Below are 12,759 nucleotides of genomic sequence, written 5' to 3'. Positions count from 1 at the left end.
TACGTGATAATAACTGAAAGGTTGGCCAGAACAAGGCTGTATCCAGCCAATGTTTGTTTTTTGATAAATCAAGATTAATGCTTTAGGAAGTACTTATTTTATTATCATTACTTTATCAGCATCATCAACATCCTTCATGCCTTAGGCAGTTTACTGCCTGTAGCAATTTATATATCTCTCGGTCTGTCCAACATTTTCTCGGATGTCCGGACGTTTCTTCTCTCTACAGGTAAGTAGGTTTTTATATTACATGGTAATCTGTTAAGATCCATCCTCTGAACGTAGGATATCCACTTACTTCTATTCATTATACTTATTGGAAGTGCAATAAAATCCCCTTGTGATTTGGGATTCCCTCCTTTTACTAAATTTAGAAACTTTACATATATCAAAAGGAAAATACTAGTCAAGGAAACTTTATAACACTCTTATTGTTTTGATGGTAACTATTCTATCCTATTAAACTTATCTGTACCCACCTGACGAACCCAAGTGGCCATCAACATAAGATGATAATCATGTATCCATATCAGAGGTATAACATTGGCAGGCTTGTCCTTCTGTAGCAATTGCAATGCATGCATTGTATGATCAGCAAACATCTCATTTACTCGAGTGTACGCCTAAAAGGGAGTAAATTATTTCCATAAGAAATAATGCAAAGATTTAATCATTATTCAGATGTAACAACTTGAAAGTTAGTTAAATTAATTTAATAATAAATACTATATTAATTTAATAATAAATTCTATATTCTTTAAACTTAGTTCAATACGTAACAGCATCTCACCTATGCTATATTCAGCACTGAGGCTGTCAGAAATAGTTGTGTGACAGACAGACAGACAGATAGATAATTTTCAATGAGTAGTGCGTCTCTATCCCTCTTTGATATAAGTTAAGTGAAGTTATAACCAACAGCGCATGTCGAATGCTTACAGAGGAAACTTTGGACAACATTGCATTTCGACTAGAATATTATTCTAAAAAAATCTCTTAAGCAGCTTTCTCAACAAACAGGATTTTTTTATGGTTCGGTTTAGAAAGCAACAAAATTATTAAAACTAAAATGTTACATAATTGGTTCATTACTATCTAATGTTGAGCAGTTTAGGATGATATGAATTCGATGATATTCAGGTAAAGTTATTTTTTGTGCAAATGGAGTCTTGTTCCCAGGCAAAAACACAAGTTAAATTCTACAAGTGGGTGTGCAAAAAACAAAATAATACTAGCATTTGATGTGTTTTGTGTAGAAAATTATTTGCAGTAAGGGTGCGAAGTTTAATTTTCATTTATCTCAAAACTCAATTTTATGACTTATCTCCCTTTACCCAGATACCATCGGATTGCTCTCTTGCACTCCAATATTTAGCAGGAAGAATGAAAAATTTGATCGCAAAGGGGTAGTGAATACATTTAACCTATAACCCAATTTCCATCCTCATCTTCACGTGGTGCAACCTGTTATAAACAAATGAGGTTCTAGGAACCAAGTCAAGCAGTATAACTGCTTCATGTTATATTCTACCATATACGTTGTCTTTTCAGAATTTACTTCCAAACCTAACGCTTTACTTGCTTCAAGTGAAATTTCCGTGTTTTCCTAATCATTTGTGGATTTTCTCCTAACATATTCACGTCATACACATAGGCAAGAAGCTGATGTAACCAGTTCAATTACAAACCCTCTCAGTTACCCTTAACATTTCTAACGGCATATTCTAGGGCAAAATTAAAAAGTAAAGGTAATAGTGCACGATAATGATAATGATGGTGATGATGCTGATGATGATGATGAAGATGATGATGATGATGATGATAATAATAATAATAATAATGTTAATAATAATAATAATAATAATATAGTGGACGCAACAATATCTTTTCTTATTTAGAAAGCCTAGTACCGAAAGTTTTAAATGTTCCTTTATACAATATTTCATTAAGTACAGTACCAGTATCACATTAGTTTCATTTTATAATGATTTGGTATAAACTTCATAAGTTATTTACAGCAGTGGGTTCTTCAGTCATGAAAAATCAAGTAATACCCATATAAACATTTCTAATCATTCAGAAGCAGCATTTTTCTTAGATATGTAAAGAAAAAATAAAAAGTTGTTGGAACTTTGCTCTATCATGTAACGAAGAAACGACCTTGAACTTTGAATGTTTGATTATGGGAACAAAGGTTTTGAATTTAATTTGTGACAATTGGTACATATGTTAAAGCAAAAAAAAACTATGGGATGTTAATGCTCCCATCTCATGAGACAATCATCCCTGAGTAGCAGTAAAAATATCAGCCCTACGTGCTGAACATTTTTGCCCCCAAGGAAACACATCTGGTATTCATTTATGTTAAAGACTGAATGAACCGGAAATAAACCTGACACTCATTTATGTTATGGGCTGAGAGAACCTTAAGTGTGGACAGGATTAGATCAGTGGTTCTCAAACTGTGAGTCGAGACTCTCAAGGGGATCGTGTAAAAAGTTATGGAGGGTTGCGAGATGGTTTAAAAAAAAAAACGCCTTATTGACATACACTTACTGTGTGTTCAGAAACATAACAACATTTGACATAATAAAAAAATGTTTCAGTAGTTTTATACACTAGAGTAAAAAATAATTTTATTAATGCAATGTGCCTGTTTTTCAGAAATTATCTCACAAATCTGGATCCTGTATCGAGACACATAATGATATTACTTTCAAGTTCAATGAGATTTCTCGTCTTTGTTTCGATGACAATCATAGACGGAAGCTTATTTTGCATAAATATGAGGAGCTTCTTTTGCAAACATGAAGTATTCATGTGTTCTTTTGACCCACAACTGGTCTACACTCTGCGAAAAAGTCTAGTTCCAACATTTCATTAGTAGGTACGTACATATTTAAATGATTTTTTTAAAATATAATTTCAGCTAGTTGAACGCAGCTGTCTAAAAATGGATTCAGTACCCATCTGTGACTGTCGTATTATTTTGAGTGTATTCCGGAAAATACCCAAAAAGCTGTTATTTAGAAATGTGCAAATTTAATTTAACAAACTCTGTATTTGCCATATCACACGTAGCACTAGAATGCATTACATTTCTTCTTGTCAAGTGATGTATATCAGAAATCAAGTTTTTTTATAAATCCTTTGATTTTATCCCTGGCTGTTATTATGTTAACATCTTGGTCTTGCAAACTCGTACTGTTGAAAGTGTTTAAGTGTTCGAAAATATCAGCAAAGTAGGCTACTAGAAATGATCTTCATGTAATATTTCATGTCATTATTACACTAAATTTTTTTTTTTTTTATTTTAGTCGTTCTCTGGGCAGTTTCCACTAATTTTGAGTAAAATTATAGTTGTTTTTGATTTTACAGGGATTTGTATTTTTCGAATGGGGTTAAGTACTCTACCAGTTGGGTAGAGGGAAGTCGCATACAGAAGCCTCGTCAAATGTGGATCACACCTTCAAAAAGTTTGGGAACCAGTGGATTAGAACAATAGGGAAAATCCATGACCCTATAGGGAACTAGCAAAAGATAGAACAGAATGGAAGCATTTTGTGAAATCGACATGGAGTCGACATGCTCCATGTCCTTTGATTGATTATAGGGAATATAGTTCACGACCTTCCGGCTTGTAATGCAACACCCTCACTGCGACACCACCACATATTAAGGGTGAGAAAATATTGGTGACAAGTATTAAATTTTCAGTGTCAATTATCAGTCTGAAATTGAAAGGTACACTTAAATATATGGAAACATAAAACGAAATTTGTAAATAAAACAAGAATAGATACCATGATTAAATTCTACAAGTCAATGCCAACGACTACTGGATAGTATGGCAGTAAGAACTGGACATTCACAAGAAAGGATGAAGGTAAGATTCAAACTTCTCAGATCCGTTATGAGAATAAACAGATCAGACTGCGACCCAAAACGGCTGATAGTCTAAATGACACAATTCAATGATGTGTTGAAAGAAAGTATACTGGTACTATGCTAATTCTAAACTTCAGACCATATGCAAAAAGAAATCCGAGATATCCACTAAAATATGGCATCAATAAATGAATCTAACTAAAAATAAGAAGAAGAAATATGAGGAATGAGGGAAGGAAGAGGAATTGGAGAGGGAGAGGAGAAGGAGGAAGAGAAGAATAGGCCTACTAAAGCGTTTGTATTGTATAACTATCATGCTTCATCATCTATTTTATAAAATATGTTGAATTAGAAAAATGTCTGCAATTACATTAATATAATACATAAAAATCTTTATAAAACATTATAATATTATATAACTCCCTTAATATCATTATAATTAACATTTAGATTATCTGCTTTTCACATAAAAGTAGTCATTTTCTTTTTGTTAAGGATGTAAGCCCACATCCATATACAATTAAAAGAAGAATGAATACATGAACATACCTTCCAGTTATCAGCTGAGAACTGAGCTCTATCTGGCATAGAATGGCAGAGTGGCCATAATGTTCCGTTACAGCAACCATTATAGTAAGAATCAAACAATTCTCTATCTACATGCACACAAACAACCTGCAAACAAATTGAATGCAGAAAATGTTTCTAATCTCCAATTATGTATTACTTTTTGTTAAAAGATTTATCATCTCAGTCTTGGCTAAAACAATAGAAATGTAAAGATTAATTTTTGAAGGGTTAAATATTTTCCACATTAATCGCCCTTGCTGATAAAGAGTGGTCACCATAGGCTTACTTTTAAATCTCGATTCACAAATTCAAATCCGGCAGTGTGTAAAGTGCTAGAAAGCTTAGAATTACATATTTCATGAGGAAAATAAAACTTATAATTATAATTTTCTGAGCTTTAATAGGAAGACAAGAATAGGAACTAACTAGCTACTTACACTAACAAGAAAATATGACCTTGCTTATCATCCTCCCTACATCCTATAGGTCCCTAAGGTAATTAGAAGGAGAGGCTTACAATCTTCCACCACTAGTGAAGGAATTATTCACTGCCAGGATAGTGAAAGAATTTCAAAGCCAGATATTTGCGAGTGACCAAATGACATACAAATAATTCTGCACAGTATACGTGCAAAATACATAAAAATTTTACGACTGAATTATTGCATATTATTTGAAATTATAAACACAATTATAAAAATTAACAACACAATGGCTACAAGAATGTCAATGTAATTTTTAAATATACCTATGACAATGTAAGATCACATTTGAAGTAATTATCATTAACGTAAAAATAAAAAAATCTCGCAAAACCGCAGTTCCATTAAAGGAGTTTAATGACATCATATGTTGAGGATATCTACTTCAGTTGACAGATTCAGGCAGATTTAAAAAATTCTATAGGTCCCTAACATTTTCCTTGTCTCGTAATAATATCACGAGAAAATGAACAACAAACTGAATAGTAAGTATTTCTATATTACATTAGCCTTAGTCAACCTGCATGAGTCATTACTCTGCAATGAACTTGTTCGACAGACAGCATGAATGTATTTTTTATGGATGTATAATGTTTTTCATAAAGAATAGTACTACAGCTATTTTCTCAGAAGAAAGAAAATTACAAGTTCGAATATTCTAGTAACACAGTTTAGTTCATTTAAGAAAAATTATTTTTCATTTTACGTTCAATTTCATGAAACTTAAGCTTCCACTACATATATAAGTATCGTCCAACAATAACTGAAGCTTACTTTAATTTTTCAGGCTTGTCAATAGAATTTTAAAATTTTAATACTCAACCTTTTCTGATAAAAGGCCTGCTGTAGGTGTTTTGTCATTAGGGTCTGCTTCTGGAATAGGTTCATTTATATCATCAAGATGACCCGGCCACCCAACCCATATTCCTTTGGTTTGAACAACAACAGGAGCAACAGCTGTCACAAGTCCTCCTGCACTATAAGTAGAAAGGAAGAATAAAGAAAATTATATATTTAATGTATACCGTACCAGTAATGTAATATATATACATACACACTTGTTTTATAGGTAACAATGCAAATTAGTGAAAATTCATTCATCAACCGTCTAGGCCAATACAATGGAAATTTCTGCACGAAGCATAGAACACAAAAATTTTGTTTAAGTGGCTAACATGCAATGTTTCACAACCTCCGACTTCCTAACATCTACATTAATGTCTTCGTGTCCAATTGTATTAACAGTTGGACATAAACAATATTTGTGCATTATTATTTGAATTTCAACTAAATATGAAAAGAGAAAAAAACATATTTGTTTTGATACTTTGTCAATTAACTGCTGAATGTGGAAAAAAACACACACAACACACTTTTATCGGATATTTAGCGACTTTACATCAATATTATATAGCCTATTTAATAAGTCTTTATTAAACACAATGTGTACAGTACAACTGTTTAGTCTAGCCATTTAATATACTATCCTAAGTTATATTATTCCGGTACTACCAGTAATATAGACCTATATAATGCCGTCTATATATATATATATATATATATATATATATATATATATATATATATATATATATATATATATATAGTTAATGTACCGGTATATAGGCCTACCGGTACTTTTAGAATTAATCCTACCGCTAGTTTTTAATTTCCTTTTAACGTGTCCAATAGCATCTTGTATGATTCTCCGGGCGAAATAAATACATAATATCTATAAGTAAGATATTTAGCGACATTATAACAAGCACACAGCTATGGAAATGGTAATCGCGAGATGAGTATTAGGATTCACCGTGGGATCACTTGACATTTGCCTAAGAATTGGGGAAAACTCAGCTGGACAATAGGTCCAAGCGGGATTCGAACCCACGCCCGAGAGCAACTTAAAGAATTCATGTTAGTTAAGAGAGAATTATTATAATATCTTCATTAAAATTTCATTTCAATCAATCAGGAAATTATATTTTTCTTCTTAATTACCTTGCTATTCTCTCTAATTTTTCATTTTCTTCATTACGTTTCAAGACGAATGGGAGTCTATTTGAAACAACAATCATGCTCCCAAGAGCAGGCTCTTCAGTACTCATGTTTGGTCTTGTAAAAATTCGCAAATAAAATTCAAATAATAGGAAAAATCATTCCTGAAAACAAAAATACAAGTCATTAATTAATGCGTATAGGTTATCACTACATAGAAACACAACAAACGAGCTTATTACCATGAAAAAACTGAAAATCACTAAAATGAAAACTGACCGAAGAACAATTTCTTCGACTTCAGTAAAATAAAGCTGACGCGACATATCCTTGTTCTTATCGTATGGAAAATCCCACATAAAGGACATATCCTTATTCGCACTACAAAACAAAGGAGTAATAATTACGACACTTTTAACACACGACCGGTTGGTTCCCATCTGTAGCGTAAGCATGTGGGAGGCTAGCAATTTAAAAGTACCGTATATAATGAATTCTGATTATTATCTAATAATGAATTAAGTAATCAACTTATACTACTATATTTTCAACAACTGTAAGTATAAATTTACTGCTATATCTACCAAAATAATTTATACAAAACAATTGTTTATTAATTATCCGCATCTCGAACTTTCTTTTAATAAATGCCTCTTTCTGAAGCGCATTGTGGGAAAAAATTAATTAAGCGGGAATTTTGATAATTAAATCATTGAGATTTGATTACATACTAAGCAACATACGTAATGTAATGCGTTGAAAACCATAAATTAAAAGATTGGGAATTCCAACTCAGTTACATTTTATAATATATAACGTTTGTAAGATATATTAGACTCTACTTACGGTGGAATACAAGAGACAAACTGGACTGGTTAAGTACCGTGTTCAGTTATCACATGACTAACAAAAACTTTAAATCACGTGTCAGCTGCATGTTCGCGACGATTTACGATTGAGTAACGTGCTTTTCCTTTAAAAGGCCGGTCCGTTTGCACAGATTCTCATTACAAATCCTTGATGTCATAAGTCACACGAAGTCACTGTTTGAAAAGAACAGATGTTACTTCATAAAACATGTTTATCACACGCTGTAACAAGTACACTGCATGATCATACATTGTTTACTAGTATGGATCTAGATTTTATTATATATGCGATTACTTATTTCGGTTTTATAGTTATGTTTGTCATCAAGACTCAAGAGTAACTGTGTTATTAATGCGTGCATGAAGCTGAACAGACTAACACCCAACAACAAGCGCTATAAATAGCATATTTCCATTCTTCTTCCGTAATGTACAGTGAAAACTTGAGACTCTTGAATCCGGAAGATGGCTTGAATGGCTTTATTTAAACGACTTCTTCCCGAAATAAGGAAAATATACTCATAGTATATAATCGATTTGATAAAATCTACGCTGTTTACTGTTTGCTTATGGGATTGATTAATTGATTTTACGAAAACTGGACCCAGGATGAATCCTTGCATTTAGACCGTTTAGACGCGGCCGCGGGGTAAATGAGGAGAAATTTAAGAGGTACCGTACGCGAAAACGCGTCCTCGCAAAGGGAGCTCGGGCTCGTGGTGGGAATATTCCCACCACGCTCGGGCTGAAATAAACTGAGTAGCCTATGTGAGCTCCAAGCCTGTTGACCACTTGCCTCACTCCGGATTACACTGCTCCACTCAAAATTTTGAAGAGGAAAAGCCGAAAATGGACGTAACCTCCTAGGTACCACATACTGTACGTGAGGGAAGGGGAATGCGATCGAAAACTGACCGCAGGACAGAGAAAGAAATGGCGGAAGGTAGGCCGTTTAGATTTATTGTATGCCCTATATGCGTTAATGGAAGGTCCGGGGTTCGATCCCAGGTGGTGACAGGATTTTTTCTCGTTGCCAAACATTCAGAATGGCCCCGAGGTTCACTCAGCCTCCTATAAAATTGAGTACCGGGTCTTTCCTGGGGGTAAAAGGTGGTCAGAGCGTGGTGCCGACCACACTATCTCATTCTAGTGCCGAGGTCATGGAAAGCATGAGGCTCTACCTCCATGCCCCCCAAGTGCCTTCATGGCATGTTACGGGGATACCTTTACCTTTTACCTTTACCTATATGCGTTAATTGTCCAAGTCCGACGAATGGCCTGGATGGAATTAGCGAAACTGACGCTAACAGATGGGTCATCCTTCCTTGGACCTGCATGTAAGGTCCCATCGTCTACTGATGAGTCCGAACCCAGAGCCTGGAGCCCCAAGCCCTTAGAACCTAAATCAGCATTGGAAACCCGTATTACCTCCAGACATCACCTCAGTCTATTTTTACTATTACAGATGATAGAATGAAATGAGGGGAAAGTAGATGTTCTGTAATAAAAGAGGAAAATGGAAATACTCCGAGAAAAACCTTCTGCAATGTCTGTTTCGTCCACCACAAATTCCATCCACACCTGACTGGTAACGAACCTAGGCTGCGTGGATGGAAGGCCAGCACTCTAGTATATAGCCACAGAATGCTCATGGGAATAGGATCTTATGTGCGTTCACGTAGAGGTATATTGAAAGCTGACCAGTCTCAATTTGGCAAATTGAAAGCATTACACGTATTCAACTGCATTTTGTTTAGGTACCTTAATCTACAGAAAGTCTTTAACCTGCCCAGCAATTCTAGTATTAGCAGGATATAATTTATGTATGCATAAGAATTTTGAAATACCCTCAAATAAATGCCGTGAACCAGACATTTTCCTTAAAATATTGACATTTATATCTGCCCTCTGAATAAATCTTAACAGGTAGTGATGAGTGTTATAAAAGCAGTTTCTTTGTGTCCACTGTCTACACCAGACTTGTCAAGCACAGACATTTCTAGCCTTTAAACAAGGTGTAACAGTGACGTAAGCATGTGCCTGCATGCAATTCTGTAAAGGAAGGCTTCTATATAGATCCTTGTCTGCTCTTGACATCCCTGGTCTACACACACTACACCATTGCAATACGTAACTTATCTCTTGTTAATCTGTAAATGTACGCTATTAATTATATCAACATTCCATTACGCGTCAATGCTATGCCTTTAACAATATTGTTGAAACTTCTGCAAATCTCTTTTTAATTTGTAAATGAAAGGTACTCCCACTACCAGTACTATGTAGTACCAAAGAATAAAGAACCTTAATTGTGTAAATAAATAAATAAACAATAAATAAATAAATGAGTAAAAGAGCAAGTGAGTGAGTAAGGAAATAAATGAATAAACAAATGAATGAATAAATAAGTAACTAAGTAAGTAAATAAATAAATAAATTGAATAAATAAATAAGTAAATAAATAAATGTAATAATAACTATGACGGCTGCAGTAAAAAATGTAAATAGATATTTACAAATGTTGAAATTAATTTCGTAAAATCGTAAATGAGTTGTACTTTAACAGCAGATCTCTTGAAGAATCTCATATTTATTATCTTCTTACCTTTGTATACCGGTACTGTATGTACTGTAAAATTAAAACAATTTCTCACTATTCAAATGTCACTAAAATAAACTTGATAAGGTCTGACTATCTAGTAAAGAACATGTTCTATAGAACTAGTATAGTTCAATTGCAATGGTATTCAAGTTTTCCAGCCTAGCAAACCTTTTTTATTTCAGAACTGTTAGGTTTATCCAATCCACTTAACAAGCGCTCAACACAGAATGTGTATTATTAAAGCCTAGCTTTCATTTTCTGTTATTGATCACGAATATACAACAATGAAATACAGTATACAAACAGGGATAGACAAATCCCAGGTGCCAGGTCGCCTAAGAATTTGTATGTGGCCCCAGATTTTTTTCATTACATTCAAAATTGTCTAAGACTTCAATTTCTTTCATATCACTACAGTTAATACATAATGTTAACAAGAACAGTACGTAATTATATAACTGAAAATAACCTCAGAATTATTATAGACCATCACTCTAAAGACACAATGTGATCACTGTGAAAGGTATAAACCCACCCGCCTGTTGCCTGATGACTTTGTAATACATTTTCAGACATGCATTCACACACACAAGGATGACGTAACTACTTACCAAAAATGAATAGGTCTAGTATATGCAAAACATACCAAAAACCTAAAAAGAATGAAAAGCGGTTATAGGAAGAAGTTCGAGTATTTAATAGTTGTTTAATTAATTGTATTAATATTTTTATGTAATTTTATTTTAGCTCAAATAGTTTTATGTAAAGATTAATTTTTATTTTCTGATTCTACAGAATTATCTATTATGGTTACTATTGGAGAAAAAATTTAGGTAGATCATTCACCCAACAATGCATATATACTATGGAGTCCTGGCCAACAAGTCACTCAAATGAGTGCACTCCTTGTGTGTTGACAGTTGACGTAATATGTCAATATATATGTCGAACATGGAGTAAGGCCACTAAGGGAAAATACCAAAGGAGAAAGATTCGATCTAGTATTGTGTATTGAGCCTCGGTGTAGCTCAGTGGTTAGAGCACCCAGTGTGTAGAACTGGGGATCCAGGTTTGATCCCTGGTGCTGGAGCAAATTTTTCACCAATAATAACCAATCGAATAGTTTTGGCATTGAATGTGTAGGTAAAATGTGGTAGTTCCTTTAAAATGCGGGCTGGACCCTAAAAGTTTTTAAGTTTTGTCTATCCCTGCATATAAACATGAAATATACTCGTAGTTCAAAATTTTAAAAAGAATGAAAGTCTGAACAAACCAAACCTAACCTGTCGCTGATCCTACAGCTTACGAAAACTCATATTTTTTATCTTTTCAGGCATTGGCAGCACTGCAATATGGATTTCAAGAGACAGATCTGTCATTTATAGCCCTGACAATATTGTATGAAATTGAAGTTTCATTGAAAAAATATAAGGGTTTCTGATGCATTTTAATTATAAAATCTTTCATTTTCTGACTTATTTGAATATCCTCTCTCTCTTGATCATTTAATTTTTCTATTTTTTTCATCGAGATATCTCAGTTCCTTCGCAATTTTTATTCTCTCTGTTCTTTTTTAAGGTCTTCTTCAGCATTCATTTCTCTTTCCTTATCCAGACAAGTCCTCTGAGACAGTAAAGATTAATCGTTAGGTTTTCAACAATGAGATTTTTATTTACAGAAAAGCTGCTTCCAACAGGAGCATTTCCATATCATAAAATGAAAGAAAGTTTCATAACAAACTATAATTCTTCATTCCCAATAAATGAGTAAAAGAATTAAGTCCAATAGTCTTCATGCTACTATATCACGAGGTCTCATATATATAGGCCTCTTGTACTATAACCTGGGTGACAGTGGGTTAAAGCATAACATTTCCCTCTCAATTTTCATCATTGGGGAAATTTCCCTGATTTTTCTAGAATGATATCCATGGTTTTCTATGACCAAATTTAATTTCTTTGACTATCACTGACTTTCCAGAATGTAGACACCCTGATTTATGCATGTTCAAACAATCATAATAGCAGATACTAATACAGTATTTATACAATGAGAATGTGACAGATAACACACATGCAAGTATATGTCTGACAAAGTCTATAACAAAATTAATAGTAGAAATTCTACATTTAAAAAAATATGAATAAGTTTTATTTAATAAATCTGATATATAGTACTGTACCCTGTTTTTTCAAATTGATTTGTGATTGGATACTAGGGTTACGACCTTTTTTTGAAGAAAATACGAGAGAATAAGGAATCGACAAAATTTCAAATATAAAATAGACAAATTATTCGGTTCAGTTACTGAATAACAACTTTATTCAACACTTCGGCAGCTGCGCCTTAA

General features: G+C 33.5%; 1 protein-coding gene and 1 long non-coding RNA gene across 5 annotated transcripts in view; one reads left to right on the top strand and one right to left on the bottom strand.

The window, feature by feature from the left end:
• The window catches only part of Tps1 (Trehalose-6-phosphate synthase 1), a 40,334-nt gene extending 32,379 nt beyond the window's left edge, over positions 1–7,955 (bottom strand). Inside the window, exons 1-5 of one of the 4 annotated variants that reach the window (XM_069821865.1) lie at positions 7,785–7,955; positions 6,942–7,102; positions 5,764–5,917; positions 4,438–4,563; positions 480–623 (exon numbers count right to left, since the gene is read on the bottom strand). In XM_069821865.1, coding sequence (XP_069677966.1) covers positions 480–623; positions 4,438–4,563; positions 5,764–5,917; positions 6,942–7,048 — 531 coding nt within the window. In that variant the 5' untranslated portion in view covers positions 7,049–7,102; positions 7,785–7,955. Of the gene's footprint in view, positions 1–479; positions 624–4,437; positions 4,564–5,763; positions 5,918–6,941; positions 7,103–7,180; positions 7,535–7,681; positions 7,700–7,784 lie in introns of those variants that run through there. The other 3 variants (XM_069821866.1, XM_069821863.1, XM_069821864.1) reach the window with 3 other exon arrangements.
• On the top strand, positions 7,364–11,860 carry LOC138696650 (uncharacterized). Its single transcript, XR_011331435.1, has 2 exons — positions 7,364–7,494; positions 11,743–11,860. It is a non-coding gene; the product is annotated as an uncharacterized lncRNA (long non-coding RNA).
• The last annotated feature ends 899 nt before the right edge of the window (positions 11,861–12,759 follow it).

This window comes from Periplaneta americana, chromosome 3, assembly GCF_040183065.1.
Source record: "Periplaneta americana isolate PAMFEO1 chromosome 3, P.americana_PAMFEO1_priV1, whole genome shotgun sequence".
Lineage (NCBI taxonomy): Eukaryota > Metazoa > Arthropoda > Insecta > Blattodea > Blattidae > Periplaneta > Periplaneta americana.
The sequence above is the reverse complement of the archived record's forward strand: the minus strand, read 5'-3'. Positions and strand labels throughout refer to the sequence as shown.